The 26,947-nt window shown below is 39.8% G+C and overlaps 1 protein-coding gene across 2 annotated transcripts; it reads right to left on the minus strand.

Moving 5' to 3' along the window:
- Window positions 1-1,637: 1,637 nt before the first annotated feature.
- On the minus strand, window positions 1,638-26,306 carry matk (megakaryocyte-associated tyrosine kinase). Of its 2 annotated transcripts, XM_060941316.1 has the most exons (13): window positions 26,101-26,304; window positions 24,607-24,672; window positions 24,403-24,522; window positions 22,114-22,229; window positions 16,067-16,286; window positions 14,672-14,765; window positions 14,508-14,573; window positions 11,541-11,640; window positions 8,355-8,439; window positions 8,014-8,087; window positions 4,688-4,883; window positions 3,069-3,155; window positions 1,638-2,435 (listed from the first exon to the last, which is right to left on the minus strand). In XM_060941316.1, the coding sequence occupies exons 2-13, from the start codon at window positions 24,613-24,615 to the stop codon at window positions 2,244-2,246; spliced, it is 1,359 nt and encodes a 452-aa protein (XP_060797299.1). In that variant the 5' UTR covers window positions 24,616-24,672; window positions 26,101-26,304; the 3' UTR covers window positions 1,638-2,243. The 2 variants fall into 2 exon arrangements, with proteins under 2 accessions (XP_060797299.1, XP_060797300.1); XM_060941317.1 differs by lacking the exons at window positions 1,638-2,435; window positions 3,069-3,155 and adding an exon at window positions 3,605-3,727 and having other exon boundaries at window positions 26,101-26,306.
- Between the last annotated feature and the right edge of the window lie 641 nt (window positions 26,307-26,947).

Genomic DNA, 26,947 nt, shown 5'->3' on the forward strand with positions numbered 1-26,947 from the left:
AAGTCCATACACATGTGCTTGGTTCGCAAGTAAACACAGAACTGCTCCCAGTCTATTTGCTTTGAATGAGGTCACGACGACTGTCCCCTGGCTGTAAAAGTGTGTGTAAGTGAGATGTAAACAAACCTTCGGAACTTGCGCAAACCAGCATATTTTAACTGTTTTATTCAATTTTAGGGTGCAAATTAGACACCAGGAAGATTGAATTTGTTTTTTGGGTCGTTCTTCTAGAAAATAAAGTTGATATTCTACGTTTCACCTCCGACCCTTGCCTATGACCTTTAAGGCACCAGAGACCCGCCTTTGCCCCTTCTTCTGTCAGTAAGAGCAGTTCTGCCGGGCTTGGAGGCTAAGCCACACAAGCAGGCCAGGAGTTGGACTTGGTTGTCAAAGGCTATTTGAGTTGCATGCTGAATGGGAGCACTTTTTAGACAGTGGGAGCTTATTCCTGCTACCACCCCCGGCTATGACAAACTTAGCCAAGGCCTTGAATGGCAATGCAAATTTCCAGAAGAAATTGTCAATACTAACCTCTGACATGACATCGCACTCTGGTTAAGAACAACAAAACACGTGGCCCTCCTGGAGTTGACAGTATCCTGGGAGGAAAGGATAGAGGAGGCACATGAGTACAAGTTGAGAAAATATCAGTTGCTCATCATTTAAAGCCAGCAGATGGGATGGAAAGGCTGGAACCTCCTGGAAGAAGTTGGTTGCAAGGGCTTCCCAGGACATTCGCTCTGGAGAGCACTGGGAGTCCTAGAGGTCCGAGGGCCAGCATGCAAGAAATTAGTCATGGACATCATGAGGCAGGCAAAGACATCATTCAGATGTCTTTGGCTGATGAGCAATGGCACAACCAGGCTGGCAGAAGAGAGAGAGGGCAGAGCTAAGTGGTAAGTGGACCTGAGGGACTGAGTGAGTTGTTCCAGGATGCTAGTTCTACTGTCAAGCCACTCTGCAGTGCTGTGGGCCAATCAGTGAACACTGGCAAGAGAGGGTGCCCATTTGAAGATCCCATGAAGTCCTCAAGGTCTGAACCACATGGCTCTGTCCTCAGATAATGAAAGGGTGACAGAAGAGAACTATTTTATGCTAACCACCTCACATATGGCACAAGAGGTAACTCCTACCAGGAGAGGTGGCAGTGATATGACATCGTATAAAGATATTTACAAATTAGCCCTCTTGGACTCATGGACCAGTTATACTTTGACTCGCTATTTTGTGACTAATATTTGAGTACCAGATGAGTGTTTCTGTGATTCTTATACAGTTGTCAAGCATTTGTTTTTTTGTTTAGTTGATGGAAACTTAGTCTTGCAGCACTTTAAAAACTTTATGATTGGAATATATTTTAGCACTTTAGATAAAATCATTTACCAAATGAATAAATAGAACTGGAAAAAAAAAGATTTTTAAAGGATAGAGATATAATAATCATATGAGCTGATGATGTCTTGGCTTGGTGTCTGGTGAATGGACATTAAGTATTTCACCAGAGCATTTTGTTATTCTAAGATTCTGCATGGACAAAACCAGTGTGTGTAATTCCTTTTTATATCAGCAATAGAATTCCAGATTTGTCATGTTAAGCTTAGCATATTCCCAGACAATTACAACATGAAACAAGCAGATACTCGTGATTGTGAATTTTAATCTCTAGAAGGTTCTCTTGCTCTTCCTACATTTCTGGTGTTTTACATTTATCCTCTGAGGGCAGAAAGGCAAATGAATTCTCAAAAATGCAGTATAAAACAAAACTTCTCAGCAGACCAAAATATAGCATTGAGTCTTGTGGTGTGTAGATTAAACAGTGATTCTTCTTTGCAAATTTCCCAAAGGTTTGCTGCTTAATTTGAACCTCTGAGTTGACCCACAGACCATATTCCTTACATATATCCACAGTCCATAGCAACATTCTATGACTCTTTTTTTTCAGGTCTGCCAGCTTTTGAAACATAAACAGGAGCTTCATTCTGCCTTTTGCTTTGAGGTCTGCATCCTCATTTAAGTAGATTACACATCCATTGTGAAATGATCTTTTGAAATAAAGTATTAGATAAATAAAAAATAAATTAGCAACTGAAGTATATAGAGTACATTCTGTGTTCAATCTTGAACAGGTTTACAGCAGGAATGCTGTTACTACACGTATATTCAATAAAGTATAGTGCAATCATTTGTGAATAAAATGTCTGGTCTGTTATGAAGAAACAGATGTGCAAACGAAGAAAATTATGTCAGGACTCTGTGGCAGACTCGTGTTTGTTCAGCTCAGCCTGTAGACAGTCTTTGAGCTTATGGAATGAAGGTCGCATTTTGGGCTCCTTCTGCCAGCAAAGCATCATGATGTCATAAATGTCAGATGGACAGTTTTCAGGCGGCTCCATACGGTATCCCTCCTCCACCTTCTCCTTCACCTCTTTCACAGTCTACAGGGAAGAACAAAAATTGGATTAAAATGGATGACATTTATTAAAAAATGCAAAACCAAAAATCCTTGCACTATGAATTCCGTTGTTAGCATTGCTGTGAAAACGTGCTTTTCAAGGCTGTTGGTTACACATCACTATCCAATATCTCACAGCTAGTTTACGGTCAAATCAGCAGTGAATACCAGCTCAAAGGGATGGATCCAGACTCATTTTCAGACACTACTGAGGCCAGAGTTGAACATGCTTGAAAAACCTCCCAGATACTGCTGTACATATTACATCCTCTGTCCATCATTCACCATAAGAAACTTCCGTGCTGCATACTCTGTTTTAGAATCAATCACTTGAGTTGAACCTCCAGCTTGTCCACACAAGCTTGTTTTAAGAATTGGTCCTTGATATCATGTTCACCTATTACAATGTTCAAGTTGGGAAACTCGCACACTGCTCCAGGTCAGGCTGAGCAAGGATTATGGAAAGTGATGTAGCACTTTGGTTACGTTCAAATCAAATGATCACAAAACTAAGGTGAGAAATTTGGGTACAGACACCAGGGTTGGGATTTAAACATGAACAACTGGTCATATAATGCTACATATTCAACCAACACAAACCTACCAATCAACTCACCATTTTGGGGTAGGGCTGTCTGCCAAAGGAGAAAGTTTCCCATAGAAGCACACCATAACTCCAAATGTCTGACCGTGTAGAAAACTTCTATTAAAAAAAAATAAGACAACTAGAGCTTACAGCAATAAATCAGTATCTAACAGCAAACTGTATTATACTACTTCAGTATGAATATCTTCTAAATGACTCTCGACATATGTGGTCTATACAGTGTAAATATGAGCAGTTTCTTCAGAGCCAAACTGTGGCTCTCTGGGACTCAAGGGACTTACAGAGCTCACTGGTTAAGGTTATCATTGATATAATTATCAATACCATTACAAATCAGGCGGCACGGTGGTGTAGTGGTTAGCACTGTCGCCTCACAGCAAGAAGGTCTGGGTTTGAGCCCCGTGGCCGGCAAGGGCCTTTCTGTGCAGAGTTTGCATGTTCTCCCCGTGTCCGCGTGGGTTTCCTCCGGGTGCTCCGGTTTCCCCCACAGTCCAAAGACATGCAGGTTAGGTTAACTGGTGACTCTAAATTGACCGTAGGTGTGAATGTGAGTGTGAATGGTTGTCTGTGTCTATGTGTCAGCCCTGTGATGACCTGGCGACTTGTCCAGGGTGTACCCCGCCTTTTGCCCGTAGTCATCTGGGATAGGCTCCAGCTTGCCTGCGACCCTGTAGAACAGGATAAAGCGGCTAGAGATAATGAGATGAGATGAGACATTACAAATCATGAATTCATGAACAGACCATTAACAAAAAAAGCCCATTAATTATTTTTGGTGAAGCTACCAAATCCTCTGTTTTAAAGGTAGACTGCCTTTCAGATTTTTCAAGTTTAGGTCATAAAAAGAATTTTCCCTGACACCCAATTATTTTTGTTTAGTGGACCGAAAGCTATGGAATTCAAATCACAGACTTCCAATTTTATTAAGTTTTTTAAAAATAGAACAATTAATGAATTTGGGGCCATGTGGCCCTAAATTCTCTGCTATTTTTTCCTACTTCACCATAACCCAATTCAAGATACTACGCCATGCATCACGCGGTGGGCTTTCCCCGTTCACGCAAGGCATTGTAGGATACAAATTTGAAACAAATGAAGAAAAGACCGACTACAGTGACGGAAAGTGATAAAAAGATATTATGTTGTGAAGGAAAGGAAACGCAGGCCCAAACTAATAAATATTGGTGGTCAGCGAGCACCTCGGTGTGATCAGCTGTTTGTTTAGCAACAGAATGATGTAACGATTAGTGCACAGTCAAGGTAAACCTGTAGATGGCAGTAATGCAACACTGGATGCCAGCTGCCATAAAACCCAAAAGAAGAAGGTGGTAAATCTGCGCATGCACACGCAGACTTCCTCTGTCCACTTGACTGCGCGAAGTGAGCCATTTCATGCACATTATTTGCTTGGGAATCCCCTCAAATTAAATAACTTCCCAGCTACAGAATGGCCTGGTTTTTTTTTTTTTGAGATATTGCAGAAATAAACATATCACAATGACCAAATTTCAGAGGGAACTAAATTTCACCGATTTTATGAAACCAAAAGGCCATATAGCTTTAATTTGGAGCATTTCATGATTTTTTTTAAATTGAGAATTGTTTCCTAATTAGAGGAATTTTCTCACCTTGTTATTTAAAGCCTCAGGTGCAGTCCATTTCACAGGCAACTTTGCACTGTCAATATTCTGACAGTCGACCATGGCCAGACCAAAATCACTGATCTTGGCAACATTGTCTTCAGATATGAGGACGTTTCGGCCAGCCAGGTCCCGGTGTACAAATTTCTTTGACTCCAGATATTCCATGCCTTCACACACATCTCTGAAAACACAAAATGGAATACATGCTGAGAGTCACAACCACACAAAAAGGTACTATGTGTGAGAGAATTTAAATGATTAAGTACTTCATTCATATTGCTGAGTTATATTTCTATAATGAAAGTATGTTGAGATGCAATTCATGCAAACAGCTGTCAATAACTGCCAGCAGCTGGTGATTTTGCCACCTATAAATGCTCCATCGCTACCTACTTGCAGTGTTGTTTTTTTCCAAAAAAAAAAAAGTAATTGTATTTTTATGTGACATGCTTTTTGTTTTTATTCACTGAGAAACGTGATCCTTTCAGACAGCAATAATTGTATTGCTATGACAACGGACAATGTTTACTAGCATTTGTCTCAGTACTGCGCATGTGTTATCTAGCCAAGTGAGATGTGAACTTCATAAAAGTGAAATCTGTTGATTCGTGTACTTTGTTGCCAGTAAAAATCACATGGTTTTATTGAGATGTTTACCATTAATGATGTACAAAGTTAATAGACCAGTAAAAAGTGACAATAGGATAGAACCAGAAAGTTATAAACAATCCATGGTGGTCCCATAATTGAGGTATTGAGGTTTTGTTACGCGGGTAAAATTCTGCGGAAAACAAAAGCAACCGCACACATTTGGCTCATGACAGCCATTATGTTGAAATGGCAAGTGAACATTACGGAGTTCTTTAACAAATCTAATGTTGCAAAAAGATCCAAAATACAAGGTAATTAACGCTGGACAAGTCTTGCAGTAACTGCTATTAGCATAAATTATGCACAAAAAAAGGACCACATGTTTATGATTTTCTTTAGATCCAGGATGAGTTTTAGAGCAATATGAGGCAAACAAACAATGCTTTGCTCTATAATATATGAGCCTGCAAGTATAATATGGGAGACTTGGGACAGGGGAGACTTTGGGACAGTTTGTATTCCTATAAATTAATCAGGTTTTAGCTTACATCATGTTGCCCCTTCGAGTAACCCGCTTCCTTTAGATCAACGAAGCTGGACACTGCAGCAAGGTTTGTGCAGTTCAATATTTTTGTCAACCAAAACCTTTCTACTTCACCTCCAACTCCATTCTATGGTGTAATGTACACTGGTGAATTCGGGATTTGTTAAGAATTAAAGTATGAAGCCTAGAGTTACCATCTCATCTCATCTCATTATCTCTAGCCGCTTTATCCTTCTACAGGGTCGCAGGCAAGCTGGAGCCTATCCCAGCTGACTACGGGCGAAAGGCGGGGTACACCCTGGACAAGTCGCCAGGTCATCACAGGGCTGACACATAGACACAGACAACCATTCACACTCACATTCACACCTACGGTCAATTTAGAGCCACCAGTTAACCTAACCTGCATGTCTTTGGACTGTGGGGGAAACCGGAGCACCCGGAGGAAACCCACGCGGACACGGGGAGAACATGCAAACTCCGCACAGAAAGGCCCTCGCCGGCCACAGGGCTCGAACCCGGACCTTCTTGCTGTGAGGTGACAGCGCTAACCACTACACCACCGTGCCGCCTAGAGTTACCATATATCATATTATTTATTAAACTTAAATTCTGGGGGGGGGGGGATTAAGGATTTTTCTCCCCAAAATGTTCAAATGAGGAGAGTTGGGACAGTTCATGGTTGTTGTTTTTTTTGTGGTTTATAAATATAAAATTGTTTACATTTTTTAATTAAAATGTGGGAGTGTACCTACATGAGGATTAAGCTTATTATTTCATTCCTTCTAGTCAGGTTTTGGGTAAACTGACTTTTTTTTTTTTCTATCACTCTACCAGCATTGTGTGTTCATACAGTTCATATGGTCCAAGTTTTGATAATAAATAAAAATTAAACATGTAGATATTTTATTTTTGTTCCATGTCTTCCCCCACTATGTCCAAAGTCTACCAACATAATGTCCCATGTCTCCCCTCAATGTCTCATGTGTCCCTGCAAAAAAAAAGACCGAAAAGTGAAGCCTGAAGGCCAGTTTATGTGACAAGCTGAGAAACTAATGTTGTGGTAAGAGGGTATAGTAAATACTCTCTAATGCAGTACGAAGGTGACGCTAACTGCAAAGAATTTCACACAATCTACAAAAGCTGAAAACATATCCAAAGTCTCCCCGCTCTCCACTATGGGATATCATATGGGTAGTGAGCGATTCTGCATATATTACAAGTTGACCCATGATTGATCTATAAAACTTGAAAATGGGTCAAATTGGCATGAAATCATCTGAGAGGCTTTACTTTCATTAAATTTATATTTTTCACATATCCATGTAAATCATGAGATCAAGAACATCATTTTATTTACCCCGAGATGCAAAATGTTGCTGTTAGGACTAGGACTGTTTTGGCCTCTAGAGGCCGCTGTTATTTCCTTTTCATGTCATGTTTATTTTGGCCTCTAGAGGCCGCCACTGTTCCTGTGTTTTGTGTTTGTGTTAATTGCCTAATTATCTTCACCTGTGTCCTTAATTAGTTTGTCTATTTATACCCCTGAGTTCAGTCCTCTTGTCACGGAGTCTTTGTGCTGTTATGTTTATCTCCAGTTTCCTTTGTACTGTGTTTTTTGATCTTCTTAGCTTTTGAATTTTTGCACTTTGCTTTTCTTTTGGATTATACTCTTTGGTTTTTTTTGTCTTTTGTTTTGCCCTGTATATAGTGTATATAGTTTAAATAAACCTTTTGATTCTTTTTTCTACTTCCGCCTCACGCCTCTGCATTTGAGTCATCCCCCTGGTGGCCTAGTGGGGGTTTGCTGGATTATCACACCAACGAACCAGGTTCGAATCCCAGCAAAACCCTAACAGTTGCATTCTGGATCACTCAGAATGCATTATTTTATATCCATGTTTTAAGAATTGTCCAGGGGAGGACCCCCAGACCCACTGCCTTTTTTGACATTGTGTTGGCTTTTGGTCTGCCTACTACTCTTTTCCAAATGCCCCCTACTCTAAACGTTATCGACTAGGCTGTTCATATGTTTATTCTGCAGTCTCTGGAGCAATACTCAATATTACAAATAATTTTTCAACCTATTCTTTGAGAATGAATGACTTATTTGTTGCTTTGTAGACACATGCAGTAATTTGTATTATTAAAAATGTGGATGTTGTTGAATGCTTACAGAGCATATTGCAGGAGTTCAACTATGGTGATAAGTGAGCGTCCTCGTGATCTCAGGTAATTCACCAGATCACCCTACAGGAAACAGCAGCATTACCATATATACTAAATCAACAATATATACAAAAAACCTCTACCTTACCTTGGCATACAAAAAATATCTCATCTCATTATATACTAAAAACATTCCTTTACATTTTAAATTTATATAATATTAAAACTAGTTAAAACTACATCAAGACTTAAATGTTATTTGCTCAAGTCATCATCTCTAATAAACATGAGAATTTTATGTCTGCAGTCGAAGCTGAAACTACCTGCTGATGCCAGAAGATGCCATACCTTTGCCATAAATTCTGTGATGATGTGGAGGCCATTGTGGAGAATTACTCCTAATAACTGAACCAGATTCTTATGCTGCAGTTTTCTGTAAAATAACAGTTTATAGTGGTGCATCAGTGAGACAATGCCCTCCACAATTATTGGCACCCCTTGTAAAGATTAGTAAAAAGGGTTAGAAAAAAAATCCACCTTTTGGTGAAGTAGCTTCACTTCACACTGAAAAAAATCCAACCTTTAATTGAAAAATGTATTCAGAGAAAAACAAATCCCTCCTCAAAAAATTATTTTTTAACAAAAACATGGGCGGCATGGTGGTGTAGTGGTTAGCACTGTTGCCTCACAGCAAGAAGGTTCTGGGTTCAAGCCCAGTGGCCAACAGGAGCCTTTCTGTGTGGAGTTTGTATGTTGTCTGCATGGGTTTCCTCCGGGTGCTCTGGTTTCCCTCACAGTCCAAAGACATGCAGATTAGGCTCTAAATTGACCGTAGGTGTGAATGCAAGTGTGAATGGTTGTTTGTCTCTAATGCCGCTTTTCCACTACCAACGCGGCTGAGTTGGGCTGAGCTGTGCTGAGTCGAGCTGAGCGGGGCTGTTGGAGTTGCATTTCGACTACAACCGCGCTGAACCATGCTGGCTGGAAGTGGGTGGACACATTGGGTGGAGTTAGCGAAAGTGGGTGGACGTCACGTGATGTCGTTAGGCGGCGCAAACAGTGACATCAGTGATCTTTTAAGCGGTAGTCTCACGACCCGGATAGTAAACAATAAACATGGAGGACATGGAGTCGTTAGTGTTGCTGGTCTTGGTGCCGTGGCTTGTTGTCACTGACAACGCCAACAGATACTGGCAAGAGCGTATAGATGAGGCGAGGCACATAAGGCTTCATAATTCTCGTAATTCGTAATTCTTCTTCTTCTAGGTTTACAGTGTTGACAGATCCCAGCGTGCTCGTGGGGCGTGTGTGGGCGTGTGAGGACACTCCTCCTCACCAATCAGTGCACAGGGGAGTGTCTCCTCACGCCCCTAGCCCCACTCGGCTCGGTTGGACTCGCTTCAGCCCTACTCCAAAACCGTGCGAGTTTTGGGTGCTGAGTAGGGCTGAAGCGAGCTGAGTCGTGCTGCTCTGAGGTAGTCGAAACGCGAGCCGTGTCGGGCTGAAGTGAGCTGAAGTGGCCATATGTGGCAGCCCTGTGATGACCTGGTGACTTGTTCAGGGTGTACCCCGCCTCTCGCCCATAGTCAGCTGGGTTAAGCTCCAGCTTGCCCGCGACCCTGCACAGGATAAGCGGTTATGGATAATGAATGGACAAAAACACTTTAATAGTGTGCCACTATTATTGGCACCCCTGCATTTAATACTTTGTACAATCTTAAAGGATTACCAGTAAAACAGCACTGAGTCTTCTCCTATAACATTTTATAAGGTTGGAGAATACAGAGACTGGCATCTGAAACCATTCCTCTTTCCAGAATCTCTCCACGTTTTCCAGGGTCCTCGGCCCTCTCTTGTGCACTCTCTCCTCTTCAGCTCACCTCACAGGTTTTCAATAGCGTTCAGGTTGGGGGACTGAGATGGCCATGGCAGAAGCTTGATTCTGTGGTTAGCTAACCATTTTTGTGTTGATTTGGGCATATGCTTCAGATGATTGTCCTCCTGGAAGATCCAGTGAAGACCCAGTTGTAGTTTCCTGGCAGGGGCAGCCAGATTTTGCTTTAAAATGTCCTGGTATTTCATGGAGTCCATGATGCCACGTACCCGAAGAAGGTTTCCTGGGCCTTTGGAGGAAAAACAGCCCCAAAACATCACAGAACCTCCACCATATTTCACAGCTGGGATAGGGTTATTTTCATTATAGCAATCCTTCTTTTTACACAAAACCCACCTTGAGTGTTTATTGCCAAAAAGCTCCATTTTTGTTACATCAGACCATAGAACACTGTTCCAGTCAAAGTTGTAGTAGCATTCCTCAAACTTCAGATACTTATGTTTGTGGTTAACTGACAAAGGCGCTTTTTTCTGGCAGACCTTCCAAATAATCTGTTGGCATGGAAGTGGCATCTGATGGTGGTTTTGGAGACTTGGAAAGCCTAAAATTTTACTTTTTCTTGTAATTCACCAACAGACATCCTTAGAGATCTTTTCTTTGCCTCTCTTACCATCCTCCTCACTGTACTTGGGGGTAAAGTAAATTTGGGTTCTCTTCCAGGCAAGTTTGTAACAATTTCAGGCATTTTCAAGCAAGTAGCTATTTTTTAAAAACCATTCTCTGACTTATGAAGGTCAACACACTTCTCCCTAATCTTGGTTTGTGCATTCTCTTATCTTTCCTATACTGGTGGATGACTAAGGGAATTTGGCCTCTGTGTCACCTCATATTTGTACCCCAGTTAATCAGGAAGTCATGTATTACAGCTTAAGTTCCTACACACTCCGATCAACTAAAAAATGTACAATTTAAATGGGAAACATGCTTCAGTTACATTGTCCCCATTCTCATTATCTCTAGCTGCTTTATCCTGTTCTACAGGGTCGCAGGCAAGCTGGAGCCTATCCCAGCTGACTACGGGCGAAAGGCGGGGTACACCCTGGACAAGTCGCCAGGTCATCACAGGGCTGACACATAGACACAGACAACCATTCACACTCACATTCACATCTACGGTCAATTAAGAGTCACCAGTTAACCTAACCTGCATGTCTTTGGACTGTGGAAGAAACCGGAGCACCCGGAGGAAACCCACGCGGACATGGGGAGAACATGCAAACTCCGCACCGAAAGGCCCTCGCCAGCCATGGGGCTCGAACCCGGACCTTCTTGCTGTGAGGCGACAGCGCTAACCACTACACCACCGTGCCGCCCCTCAGTTACATTGTGTTCACTATAATTTCCAGGGGTGCCAATAATAGTGGCACATGTGCTTTTGTTGAAAATAATTTTCTTGAAGAAGGATTTGTTTTACTCTGAATAAATTTATTTCAATTAAAAGGTTGGAGTTTTTTTTTGTTTGTTTTTTAATTTTTTTCCAGTGTGAGATGAAGCTACTTCATCAAAAGGTGGATTTTTTTCTAACCCTTTTTACTAATTTTTTACAAAGTGTGCCAATAATTGTGCAGGGCACTGTATATACAGTAAATAACATCATAAGTGATGGACAGTTTCAGGAACACACATGCTGAGACACTCACGTCATAACAGAGGTTTCATCCAAGAAAGCTTGAGCAGTGACATCGGACTTTATGTTTTTCACTGCCACCTTCCTGCCCATGTATTCACCCTGAAACACAGCTAGAGATAAGGAACAAGGGCTATGAGATTCTGATCTTCATCCAGCACTGAACTACATGTACAGTACCAGTCAAAAGTTTGGACACATCTACTCATTCACAGGTTTTTCTGTATTTTGATCATTTTTCTAAATTGTAGAACAATAATGAAAAAATCAAAACTATGAAATAACAGCACATATACGGAATTATGTGGTAAACAGAAAAAGTGTTAAAAAATGTTTCAGATTTTAGATTCTTCAAAGTAGCCACCGTTTATCTTGATAACGCTTTACACACTATTGGCATTCTCTTAACCAGCTTCATGAGGTAGTCACCTGGAATGCTTTTCAATTAACAGGTGCCTCGTCAAAAGTTAATTAGTGCAATTCCTTGCCTTCTTAATGCCTTTGAGATCAAACAGTAAATAATAACAATACAGTAAATAGCCCTATTCCACAACTATAGTAATCCATATTATGTCAAGAACCGCTCAACTAAGCAAAGAGAAATGGTATGCATCATTACTTTAAGACAACTTCAAATCAGAAAAAGTTGGGATGGTATGAAAGATGAAAATTAAACAAGAAAGCAGTGGTTTCTAAATTTACTTTGACTGACTTGTATTTCATTGTAGACAGTATGAACCCAAGATATTTCATGTTTTGTCTGGTCAACTTTATTTCATTTGTTCATTGCTCCTGTGTTTCAGGCCTGCAAAGCATTACAAAAAAGTTGGATGGGGGGGATTTAGGGCTGGTAATGAGTTAAAATAATTACATAATAATGTTATTTGAAACCGGTGATGTCTACAAGCAATTGTAATCATGATTTGGTACAAAATCGGTGTCCAGGAAAGGCTTAGCTTTTGAGGAACAAAGATGGGCCGAGGAGCTCCAGTTTGTCAACAAATATGTGAGAAAATTATGTTTAAAAACAATCTTCCTCAAAGAAAGATATGAAGGGATTTGGATATTTCAGCCTCTGCGGTGTATATCATCATTAAACAATTCAAGGAATCTGAAGGAATTTCAGTGCAAAAAGGTCAAAAGGTGCAAGCCTAAGCTGAACACTCATGATTTCTGATCCCTCAGATGGCACCGCATCAAGAACAGTCATTCATCTATCATTGATATAACCACGTGGGCTCAGGATTACTTTGGCAAACCTTTGTGAAGCATTACAATACAGAGTTACATCCACAAATGCCAGTTAAAACTTTACTGTGCAAAAAAGGAAGACTTATATTAACTGTGTCCAGAAGCGCCGTCGACTTCTCTGGGCTCGGAGGCATCTAGGATGGACTATCACACAGTGGAAATGTGCATTGTGGTCAGACAAATAAGAATTTGTGTTTGTTTGTTTGTTTGTTGTTGTTTTTTGTAAGAAATGGACACAGTGTGCTCTGGACCAAAGACAAAAAGGATCATCCAGACTTTTACCAGCAACAAGTCCAAAAGCCAGAGTATGGGGTTGACGCCATGTCCTTGGCAAAGGTAACTGGCACTTCTGTGATGGCAGCATTAATGCAGAAAAGTACATTGAGATTGTAGAGCAAGATATGCTGCCTTCAAGACAACATCTTTTCCAGGGATAAGAACATGCAAAACCACATTCTGCACACATTACAAAGGCATGGCTGTGGAAGAAGAGGGTTCCTGTCCCCTCTGTCCCCAATAGAGAATCTCATCTCATCATCTCTAGCCGCTTTATCCTGTTCTACAGGGTCGCAGGCAAGCTGGAGCCTATCCCAGCTGACTACCGGCAAAAGGCGGGGTACACCCTGGACAAGTCACCAGGTCATCACAGGGCTGACACATAGACACAGACAACCATTCACACTCACATTCACACCTACGCTCAATTTAGAGTCACCAGTTAACCTAACCTGCATGTCTTTGGACTGTGGGGGAAACCGGAGCACCCGGAGGAAACCCACGCGGACACGGGGAGAACATGCAAACTCCGCACAGAAAGGCCCTCGTCGGCCACGGGGCTCGAACCCGGACCTTCTTGCTGTGAGGCGACGGCGCTAACCACTACACCACCGTGCCACCCCCCAATAGAGAATGTCTGGTGAATTTTTAAACAAGAAAATATGACGATGACCCTGTACTGTTGCACACCTTAAGACCTGTTTGCAAGACCAATGGAGCAAAATAACACCTTAAACGTTTCATCACTTGGTGTCTTCAGTCCCTAAACACCTTTTAAGTGTTGTAAGAAGGAATGGCAACTTTATAAAATAGTAAATGCTTTACCATCCCAACTTTTTTGAAATGTGTTGTAAGAGTCAAATTTTAAACGTGTTTATTTTGAAAATAAAATTAAATTCATGAGGTAAACATCACATAATGTACTGTCGTTTTGAGTACAACACAGGTCAGAGATTATTTACAAATCGTTGTTTTCAGTTTTAATTTCAATGTCAACATACCGTCTCAATTTTTTTTCTGATTTGGAGTTGTATTAGTATTTCAGCCTTTTCCTCCATGTTTGTCAGTGATGGTGGAAAACAAAGGGAAAGCGTGAAGGGAACGCAACCAACTACTGTTCAGTCAAGATCCTACTCTAGGTTGCAGATTCTCACCAAGCAAAATATGCAGCCCATTTCAAATGTTTTATGAAAAAATGGAAAGATGCATCACTACAACTTTACAGAGAAAATACTCATAACAGGCTAAACTTTGAATCCATGCCTGAATGGGTAACTCACACAGGAAAGGCCTAATCTGGATGGATGGATGGATGGATGGATCTATCTATCTATCTATCTATCTATCTATCTATCTATCTATCTATCTATCTATCTATCTATCTATCTATCGCCATCTGGTGGTACACGTACTTTAGATACAGGAGTTTAGACAGAGGAATGTGTGAACTAACCTCCAAACTCGCCATTTCCAATACTTTCTCCCCAAGTTAGCTTTGAAAAATCTAATAGCCAGCCCACTGAAAGAGAGAGAGAGAGAGAGAGAGAGAGAGAGAGATTCGAATACAAACGTTCTGAGCTCATTTTAACAAAAGATCAACAAAATCATGGCAGTTACTTTTTGATAGCTGCAGTGCAGCTGACTTGGTGCCCTCTTTCTCTTTTGGTTTCTGCAATGTGGTAGCAATAATGCCTTTGTTCTTCGAGTAGAACTGAAAAAGAAAAGAAATAAATTGTGAAATCGAAATGTTTTGATATTGATATCACATTACTCTTACTGCCAATGACTCAGGCTCTTGGTAGACTCCTCGTATTTTTTTTAATAAATTTTATTAACAGCATATTTTGTACGCAACCATCCAAATTTAGAGAACCAGATATGTTGTAATTACTTTGTTCAGCCCTGACTGCATAATTGCTAATCATTTCCATGTAACGATCTCTAATCTGTGTTACATAACTTTCTTAAGTTCCTATTGCTGTTACCACATGCCGAGACCGATTACTTTTGATTATAGATTGATTGATTAAAAGAGAATCACAGTGAGCTCTATTATATTAAATATTTTTTAACATCTACCAACCACAGTTGAAAATATGTATGGAAAACCGGACATCATAATTAGCCAGACGGAAAATGCATTTTATAACAAATCAGGATAGCTTATCAGTGCCTCATCTTCCTCCTCTGACTTGCGATGATGGTATACATTTACATTTATGCATTTAGCAGACGCTTTTATCCAAAGTGACTTACAAAAAGAGAATTAACAATCAAGCTACATAGAAGAAGTCTTAAAATAAATATCACTAAAAGGAGCTTTAGAGTGTGAGTGCAAAAGTGGAATCAAGTGCAAGGTGAGTGCAGTGGAGGGGAGGGGGGGTGTAAAGTCTAAGTGCAGGACAGGAGGTGTTCTCTGAAGTGCTGGGTCTTCAAGAGTTTCTTGAAGACAGACAGGGACGCCCCTGCTCTGGTAGCACTCGGTAGGTCATTCCACCAGCGTGGGACGACACATGAAAAGAGACTGGATTGTCTTGTGCGCGGTCCTGGAACTGCCAAACGGCGTTCTTTTGATATCCGGAGTTGAGAAAGAGTAACCTTAGCCTTTATTAGAGCACTCAAGTAAGTAGGTGCAGACCCAGTAAGCACTTTGTAGGCTAGCATTAGTGATTTGAATTTGATGCGTGCAGCCAGGGGTAACCAATGTAATTCAATTAGCAGAGCTGATGTATACCATCAGCTCTGCAGGTTCCCACATTAAACTATGCAAAAGTCTAAAAGAAGTCATTGCCTGACTATTATGTGAGATTGTCAGATGCATCACATTGCTACTGGGTGTCGGGTATCTGGTCAGGCTGTCACTTCCTCAGGAACTCAGTTACACCACAGGAAATGAGTCACACACCAACTGTGCAGCTAAGATACCTTCGAGATGCTAAGCTACATCCAGCTACCAAACTCTATGAGTGAGGTTATATACTCAGCACTCTCTCAACCTCTGAGCACTCTCACCTCCACCATGTCGATGAGATTATAGAAGTACTGGCTCTTGTCAATTGTCAGCTTGGATTCCTGGTAGATGACATGGTAATGAAGGACCTCTTGCTTAAAGCTTACACACAGGACATAGTCACCGGGGTGCCGAATGGACTCGCGCACCAGAAACAGGCCATCCTCCATCGGCCGCAGTTTGCTGACAGCCTCTGGACCCGAGATCTTCCCATGGAACCATCTGGAATGTCAATAACAAGTGAAAAATGATATGTCCTGTAGTATAAAATGAAATAAAGTATAAAATAGTATAAAATGTCCTGGGATACTCTGAAGCTTCTCAGAGTTAGCATTTCATCTAGCTCCCTAAAGGATTCTTCAGGTGTTGCTTTTGGGGAAGGTTCTATATAGAACCATAAAAGAGTAGGTTTCTCTTTCAAGAAGTGATTCAACTTTCAAGTAGAACACCTGTACAAAGATCTGTTTCCTTTTTCAAAGACCACTTGAGAAATGCTTTTTAGAGTACGAGTTTAATATGAACAGAAACTATGCTCAGACAAACTCACCGGCCACTTTATTAGGATCACCTGTACATTCATTCAATTATCCCATCAGCCAATCACGTAGCAGCAGTGCAATGCATAAAATTTTTCGGATTCGGGTCAAAAGCTTTAGTTAATGTTCACACCAAACATCAGAATGGGGGAAATGTGAGGCCAATGACTTTGACTGTGGCATCACATAATGGTGTGGAAAAAAAACCCCACCATCCAATGAGCAGCCGTTCTGTGTGCAGAAATGCCTTGTTCATGAGAGAGGTCAGAAGAAAATGGCCAATGGTTTGAGAATGGAGAATGATTTGAGCTGACAGGAAGGCTACAGGAACTTAAAAACACAAAACACTCTTTACAACCGTGCTGAACAGATAAGCATTTCAGAAAGTTGAGATTAATGGGTGACAACAGCACCACCTTAGGTTCCACACCTGTCGGTGAGCCACAGTGGTCACCTAAACTGTTCTGGAATTGAGTTAAAATAATAAAATAAAAAATCCTAAATCTAGAAATGCTAAGGGTTTTTGTTTTGTTTCTCTGTGGGAATTCTCAAAGGGTCAATATAAAATTCTAAAATAAATCATGTTCCTATCCAAGTCAAGTCTTTTCATAGCCCTACAAGACTGAACTGTACAAACAAACAACTCTTGAAGAAACCTCAAAGACAAGCGGAAAAAGATCCCAGATACGCAAATGTTTAACAAGCAAAATTACAAATAAATATTCCATGTAGCACCCTAACTTTGGCTTAGTCCCTTTTTAGGGACTCCTTCATTTATTAAAAAAAAAAACACCTATAAAAGTCTATTTAAAACAAACAAACCCAGACATATCTAAAAGTTTGAACTGTTACCCAATCAAACTGCCTTGCCTTTGATGTATTCTTTTCTCAAACACTAAAGACCCCCACGCGCGTTCCTCCAACCATTCGTGCGCAACCTGCAGCCTTCCGCTCACTAACCACACCACTGAGACAAAAATACACAACTTCTTTTGCCCACATACCCCTGTAATTAACACCTTTTAAATCAAGTTGTAATAAGGTCACAGTAGTAAAACAGTGGCAGCAAAACAGAAGTCCACCTCAAATTGTGAATGTTAATTCTGGGGAAACAGAGAATGATAAGCACATGTTGTTGTTTACACTCCTATAGCCTCCATCTTAGCATTGTTAGACTTTATCTTAGCATCCATATTGCCTCCACTTACCCTATCTAACACCTTTTGGCTCAGTAATACCATTTGTATTAATGAGGGTATTTATTCATTACAGAAAAATGATGGCTGAAGTGCCTTCAGTATTCCAGGGGGCAGCAAACTCAGCACTTCAGAACAATGCTGTCACCAGTCCTGACTAGCATCAGATTAACTAATTAGCCTCGTTATCTGGATTATTATTATTATTATTATTATTATTATTAACAATGCAGATGAATACATCTTTTGACTTAATGCTGGTAATGAGATTGTTTGTCTTCACCAGAGAATATCCCAAAAATACACACATTGCTATTTTAAATTACATTGAAACATTGGAATATTCGCAATGAAATATTTCTGAATCAATAAATCACATCTCCCCTCACTAATAAGACTATGTTTTTCAGCTACAATTTGTCCTCTATTTGTTTTTCTTGCTTGCTGTTCAGCTTTTTGCCTGATTGGTTGGGAAGTCCAAAAATGCTTGATGTTACTCAGTGTGTTGCTGAAAAGTTGAACATTTTCATACCTGAAAGCTCTTTGTTAAATAATAATAATAATTTATATAGTGCCTTTATTAAAACCCAAGGTCACTTTACAATTATGGGGGGGGAGTCCACCAAATAGAGGTCAGGATGTCATTCCAGTGGTGTAGCGGCCACAGTCCCACCAAAAGGCGCATCAAAACAAGTCCCACACCACCAGCACAGCCGCCGCCGGGCAACATCACTCGGAACATCACGCCAAGCACTAAAGCGCTGCTGCACCGAGTGCTGGACAACCACGATGTTAAAATGAGCAACGAGCTCACTGCAGTCCATAGTGAGGAGCATAGGCATCACCCACGGCAAACCGACGCCCAAAACTGGGTCCGGAGCTACACCACAACCGGCGGACAAAAACACTCAAACACACACAAACATCAAACTACACGCACACACGCACAAAAAGGAGAGAAAATAAAATAAAACGCTCCGGCGAGAAGCAGCGGCCAGAATGTGCATGACGTACTCTCAAACAGGAAACGGAAACAGGTTGTGACAACTGCATTCTGCTCACCTTGTGTTTGCTTCCCACTGGCTAATTTAGTACTTTAAACCTCTATTAAATTAAATATGAAAATCAAATTAGAACTTGTATCTAATGTATAATTCCATACAATGTGGTGCTGGTGTGCTTTAATACCAAATATGCACTGAGAAAACAATGTGATTTATCATATGAAGTTGGTTGCTTAGCTCTGTTTGTTTGTTTGTCTTGTTTTATCTGTAACCGGTTATTATTCAGGAAGCATATGTAACTACGTTGCAAAATTTGCCAAGTCTGGTTTCTTAGTATTAACCCTTTATTTACATCCCAAGCTAATTATTTTTACTTGTTGTAATGCCAGCAATCACCATTTTCACCAAAAAAAGGAAATGCTAAATATCGCATGTAAAAACATAAAAAACAAACATATATCTGTATCACTTAAGTCCATTATAACGTCTGTATTTTTTTAATTACCCGTTTACTAACTTTGTGAATAGAAATCATATATTTACATGATATTATCAAGTTAAGTTTAAAATAAGACATTTAAGTACATAGAGAACATAAAAAAGCCAGAAATGTTTTACACTATTGCTACAGAACTGAACTTGAGAATATTTATAGCTTATCTCCATTCCAGAACTCAGCTCACAATCTCTCATTTCAGAAATTTCTATGATACATTTATGACTAAGCTGCTAGCAGTTTCTGGGTTTTTTTTTTTTTTTAATGTCCAAACTACATCAAGAAGTAACACTTTGAATAAGGATTCAAACACAAAGATAAAAGCAGTTATTGGTAACACATATTATGACCAGAAATAAAGCAGAATGATAATTTTCTAAGAGCATGCATATTAAGCTACCTTCAAATGTGTCCACATGTTTATGATGCAATGAACTCTTCATCATTTGATATTCCATATTAATGAATAAGTAAAAAAACGAATGATACTTCTAATTCTTAATATTATATTTGACATGTGCAGGTTTCAAATTTTGTCTTATAAAATATTTTATTCAAATAAGGACTCACTTATCCCAGCTTTTTATTGAAGAGTTGGTACAGTATGTGGACACATTGTTATTAAGCATTAGCATATTAGCACAAAGCATATTTACAGGATCGGTGCAAGGATGAGGAATCTGTTGTGGTATGTGGTTGTGTATGGAGAGTGCATGGACAGACAAGCATCAGACATCAGACATTTCAGTAACTCTATAACTAACAGGTTCACTAGTTATCTACAATTTGTAAGAAAGAGTTATATTCTTAATTATGGCAGACATCCAAGACAAACATGCAAACATACAGATAGGCAAAGATAGACACACAAAGAAGCAACTAACTTGCTGAAATATTTTTGCAACAAATCTCAGAGTTATGGAACCCCAACAGAAAATCAGTCACCTTGTTAAACACTTTTTTTCATCAATCTTGAAACAAACATACTTTTAGATAAAGAATCTATAGAGTAACAAACTCCTAAAAGCAAAAATTTATGTCAGTTGAATAGACTGAGCAGCACACCACACCACCTCTGAGGTTCGAACTGATCCCACTCAGTAGTTTAGGTCCTTTTAGGGTTAAATGGGTTTCTAATGTATGAACCCTGCTTTTGAGTAAAAAGGTTGTGTGCCACAAATAACACCTATTATGGATATAATAATTGCATATTAATGATGTAATACTTTTATACCAATTTCCTATATGTGGTTTCAGGGCTCTTTTTATGCACAAAGTACCCCTACATAATTAACTATGAAACAGCAGCCTACAAACATTACAAGTCCAGATTTATGAATTTATATCTGAACTTGTATATTATTACCAAAAACAAGACTTGGCAAATTTTACAAAGTAGCCTCCAAATATAAACAAATACCGCCTGACTATATCTCATGCGGGGTCATGCTGGAGCCTATCCCAGCTGGCTATGGGCAAGAGGCAGGGTACACCCTGGACAAGTCGCCAGCTCATCGCAGGGCTGACACACGCATAGAGACACAAACAACCATTCACACTCAATTTAGAGCCACCAATTAACCTAACCTGCATATCTTTGGACTGTGGGAGGACACCCACACAGACAAGGTGAGAACATACAAACTCCACACAGAAAGGCCTTCATCAGCCACTGGGTTTGAACCCAGAACCTTCTTACTGTGAGGCGACAGTGCTAACCACTACACCACCGTGCCGCTGATGCTTACCTTTGTGACTTGTTATTATTATTATTATTCCACCCATCCATTATCTGTAGCCGCTTATCCTGTACAGGGTTGCAGGCAAGCTGGAGCCTATCCCAGCTGACTATGGGCAAGAGGCAGGGTACACCCTGGACAAGTCGCCAGCTCATTGCAGGGCTGACACATAGAGACAAACAACCATTCACACTCACATTCACACCTACAGTCAATTTAGAGCCACCAATAACCTGCATGCCTTTGGACTGTGGGGGAAAACGGAGCACCCGGAGGAAACCCACACAGACACGGGGAGATCATGCAAACTCCACACAAAAAAGCCCTCGCCTCGCTGGGCTTGAACTCAGGATGTGGGTTGGCTGTGAGGGGACAGTGCTAACCACTACACCACCATGCCACCTATTATTATTACTATTATTATTTTATGTATTTTCTACATAACAAGTGTGCCAGCAACTACGCATGCCCAGAAGCAGGTCTGAACAACACAATACTGTTTGAGACAAGTGTGGGATGATTTATGCATGCAGTTTAAAAAATGCTAAATTGGAGGCTATAAGCATCCTTTTGTTAGCTACTGTATCACTGTAGTTCTCCAGTGCAGAACTGAAGAAGGCAACTTCAGGCATGTGTCTTATCTGTGCATTCAGGGTAAGGGGGAAATTGTCTGCATTCTTAGAATTAACCAATATGAAGGTATACTGGGATGAAGAAATCTAAAAGTAGTTATACTGTCAATACTGAGGTACAGATGACTTAAATTACATTACAAAAGCATTTCTAGATGTGGGACATAATCTCAAATATTCTCCAGGATGTTTACTTTTTTTTAAAGAAGTCAAAATTAGAGGCTAAAAGACTAAAAGCAGTTCTTCCAACAAGTCTGCTAACCAGTTTCCCTAAAACCTACAGTATAACACCCTTGTACATTAATGTTGTTTGCTGAAAAAATGTGGTCAAAAATTAATAGCTAATAAGGTGATGTATCCAAATCCATGACACAGAGTTAAACAGTTAACATACCATGGCTGTATCATTCTCTTACTCAAGGTATTCTGATTTAGATCAAACTTACGGCATGAGGCTGAGACTGGGATCTACACGCAGGGCTTCACGTTCTCGCATGTTAGAAGCAAAGATCAGACCTTCTTCACCACTCCTGTTGTGCTTGGCCCGGTAAATGTCCTTCCCCTGTTAAAAAAAATATATATATGACATTTCAGACTTTCAAATAATTAATTTAAGGATTCAAGTCCTCCAAGTCTCTCCATCATCCTAATGCAGTCTAAGCATTCATTTAAACTTTCTGAACACCCTGTTCAAGAATGGGTTTAAGTTACATACTCTAGAATGACAAAAACTAAGTATGTAAGTGAACTGAGAAATGTTTGTCTTTTGAGAAATGTGTGATTATTAAAAAAAATAAATGTTAGCTTTCCACATGAAACAATATGATTTCAATTCATAAGGCAACAATTCAATATTTGAGAACAACACTGAGTCTTCTATCATAGGATAACATAATTCTATTTATTAGCCTCCAATCAATATGTGAGCAATGTTGTTCTGAATCTGGAGCAGGCCTACTCTTAATTCTCGATGATGATTTTGTGATGATGGAGAGAATGACAATTTTAAAAGTATGAGCGCTATGCACATCACATTGTTAGTCTATTAAATTATTTACACATCAGATTAAAATGATTTGCTTTTTACACAATGGTTATTTGTCCCTTTTTGGATATTATTTGATGTGTAGTCAATTATAATTGATACTGCAATAATTTATTTATGATTGTTGCCTAGATTAATTTCAGTTGTTACTAAATCATTCAGTGGTTACACAGCCTTTTAGTTAGGCACTTATAGCACAAAACATATGTGTCTAACAGTTGATATCATCACTGCCTAACATCAACTGTAAGGCAAATTCTGGATTACAGTAACTGCTTCATCAAACAAGTGCATTAGCTTAAAACAAACAAACAAACAAACAAACAAACAGTCCCATTAGAATCTGATAGTGGATAATGAACAAGTCCTTAATATAAAAATTTGGAACACTTGTTTATTATTTTTTCTCCCTTATTTAATTGTGAATAGTGTATAAACAGTAATGAATAAAAAGAGAGTAAAAGCCAACACATTAAAAGCAGGAAATGATAAGCTAAGTGTTACAAATTCTGATGAAAGTCTTAAAGTCTTCAAGGAACAATACTGATAAGAAAGCTTCACAAAGAATGAGCAGAAATCATGAAGTCTGTTCCTTGTAGAACCATTATAAAAAAGCCCTGTTTGTACTATTTTCATTCAGGCTATTTTCAGCACTCTTCTTATAACCTGCTGAATATTTACTAAATGTTCCAATGACATTCACTGTTAGCCGGGTGCATGGTACATCATGGTCCTGAAGTGCATTTAATTGGGGTCATATGAATCTACATAAAAGTTATGACTTCACAAGTATCCAGTTAGCTCTGGTGTAACCAATTGCCATCAGAAGCCACGTAATTAGTTTAAAGTGTCATGTGATCTTAATGTTAATTCATCTAATTCTCTAAGAACCTAAAGATTGTTAAATAACATACCTAAACAAATAACATCATGAACAGCAGGAAGCTATCAAAATCATTCCCAGACAAAATTCAAGGAAAGCGTCCAACAAAAAAATCCATGATTTTTTTTTCCATGATTTAAAAAAAAAAATCCCAAAATTTGAACTTTCAGCAGAGTGCCATTAAATCCAGTACTGAATAACTGAAGGAATTTGACATGACTGTCACTCTGCCTTCAGAAGGTTGTCCACCAAGCAACAGTGATTAAAATGGGGATTAGTCAGAGGAGCAACCAGAAGACCAAGGAAATAACTATATTGTGTAGTGCTACAGGGCAGCACGGTGGTGTAGTGGTTAGCGCTGTCGCCTCACAGCAAGAAGGTCCTGGGTTCGAGCCCCGGGGCCGGCGAGGGCCTTTCTGTGTGGAGTTTGCATGTTCTCCCCGTGTCCGTGTGGGTTTCCTCCGGGTGCTCCGGTTTCCCCCACAGTCCAAAGACATGCAGGTTAGGTTAACTGGTGACTCTAAATTGACCGTAGGTGTGAATGTGAGTGTGAATGGTTGTCTATGTGTCAGCCCTGTGATGACCTGGCGACTTGTCCAGGGTGTACCCCGCCTTTCGCCCGTAGTCAGCTGGGATAGGCTCCAGCTTGCCTGCGACCCTGTAGAAGGATAAAGCGGCTAGAGATAATGAGATGAGAGTAGTGCTACATTTCGGTGATAAAATGTGGAAAAGTTCAAGGGGCGTGAATACTTAGGAAAGCCACAGCACATGTGCTTTTCTACAAGAAAATAAAACCCAAAGCCTTACCATTAACAACTCCACACCAAGAATGGTAAGGATGTCTCCTTTGCGATAGAAGATTTCATTAGGCTTAGGTTTTGTGTGATCACTTTTGGCAACACAGTGTGTACCAGAAGGCCATGCTTTCTGTAAAACCAAAAAAGTCTTTAGTTTATTTACATACGCTGTCTGACCTAGATATGATCATTGATGTGTTACGTGTATGTTTACCGTAGACATCGCTGAAGAGAAGAAATGCAAGTCAAAGATAAAAATAGGCCAACAGCATTAAATTTCCTGCAAATATAAAATACAAACAGATAAATTCAAAGCTTCTAAGACAAATAAAAATAACAATTCAATAATAATTTTGTATATAGGAAAACCAATGTATAAAATGATAATATTTAACTTAAAATCTGAAAAATAAAACCAGTAAATATTAGCCTGTTAGGGCATTTCTTTGTTACATCTCTTGTTTGTGATAAAATAACATTCAGCCATGAAGTTAATATGGCTTCTTGCCTTCCATGTAGTTTTTTTCTTCCGGTGTATTTCCCATTTTAATTTCACTTTCCAGTAAGGATTTTATAGCTCCAGTTATTTTCAATCTTATGATGTATTTGTTCTTTTTTGTTTGTTTTTGATAGTGATTATACTTCTTTCATCTGCTCAGCCATCACTTTAATAGGCTTATCCAATCAAAAGCACAGAGATACAGGTCCACTGATATACTATACACATCAAACATTAGAGGGGGGGAATGTGCTCTCACAGACTTTGGCATGAATGCGACATGGTTATTGGTGCCAGATGGGCTGATTTATGTGTTTTAGAAACTGCTCATCTCCTGCTGATCTCAGTATAACTGCACCTGTTCCTGGAATATGGTAGAGACCATTCCTATACAAACAGTATCATGGACACTAAGGTGCTATCAAAACAAGCCTGGGAAAAATGTCTGGAAAAGTATTAATCAGGGTTTGGTTATAAAAAGAAGCATCAATTAAATCCATTATGAAAAATGGAAACTGTAAGGCCATCTAACACGGGTAAATGGGATTAGTCAGCAAAGTTAAAACATTAAACAAACAAACAAATAAAAATTATAGCACATTATTGATGATTCATTTTTCTTTCTCTTTTTTTTTTTCCAAAGATGTAATTGTCATTTACCAGAATTCTGATTCATTTCTCTGTCCCAACGTTGCATACATGTGATACTCAAGACATAATCATCAGTTCTAGAGGAAGTAAATTATTCAGCATGAGAGCTAAAAGTCCACAATCTGAGATATCTTCCCCCCAAATACCACTTAAATCTTGTTGGGAAACACCAAATAAACCTATGCAAATTTTTCAAATGTGAAACTGCATTTTCGTGGATAACCCTAGCTGTTTCAGTTTTTTGATAGGTAGATAGTTTTATTGTCATTGCATATAAAACACAACGAAACTTCGTTTGCAGCAACTATCCCAATAGCAGCATTCTGTGATTTAAAGGTGTATAATAAGTAATAATAAATAAATATTTTTCATATTTGATTGCATATTTTATAACATTTTAAGGCTAATTTGCGTTATTACTGTTATGTTACAGATTTGACACCACTTCAATGTAACTCAGGAATACAGACCAAACTGATGACTAATCTGTCATATTGACCCCCCAAAAAAAAATCAAACAGGGGGTGAAAGTCACACTGTAGACGGGTTATGACTTACCACGCACTGTAGACGGGTTACAACTCCATGTCTGTGTGGCGTTCAACAGCACAGTACACTGAGGATCTGAATGTGTTTATCTAGTTTTGCTAAACTCATGTCATGCTGCTCACTTCCTCTTCATCACACTGCACCAAAACATCAGTGCAGTACATCACTCAGCCGATAGGGGGCGAAACACAGACTCCCCAATGAACGCGAGGGAAGGGAACTCGTCAGTTTCAGACCATCAGTGAATGTTTCCGGTCAGTTATACTGTAATCTGATTTTGTTTTTGGTAAATCTCATTGTATCAGAACACGTTCATAAAGACAAGATAAACTCAATTTCATTGACAGATGGGTAAAAAATTCTAGAAAATAAATAAATCTGAAAAAGAGAGTGGAGGAACATAATGAGTGCTGATGTTTCCAGACAAGCACACCCACTTCTTATTCTTTTGGCTGCTCCTAATTAGGGGTCGCCACAGCGGATCTTTCGTCTCCATTGCTCCCTGTCTTCCGCATCCTTCTCTACCACACCTGCCACTTTCATGTCCTCTCTCACCACATCCATGTCTTTGGCCTTCCTCGTTTTCGTGTGCCTGGCAGCTCCATCCTCAACATTCTCCTTCCCACATGCTCTGCACCTCTTCTCAGGATGTGCCCATACCATCTCAGTCTCATCTCTCTAGACAAGCACACCCACTTCTTCTTCTGGCTGCTCCTGATTAGGGGTTGCCACAGCGGATCTTTCGTCTCCATTGCTCCCTGTCTTCCGCAGGGTTTCCCATACATAGACCATTGTGTGGCGCAGCGCCTGGAGGAAACCCATGCAGATGCGGGGAGAACATGCAAACTCCGCACAG

Source organism: Neoarius graeffei, chromosome 15 (assembly GCF_027579695.1).
Source record: "Neoarius graeffei isolate fNeoGra1 chromosome 15, fNeoGra1.pri, whole genome shotgun sequence".
In the NCBI taxonomy this organism is placed as follows: Eukaryota; Metazoa; Chordata; class Actinopteri; order Siluriformes; family Ariidae; genus Neoarius; species Neoarius graeffei.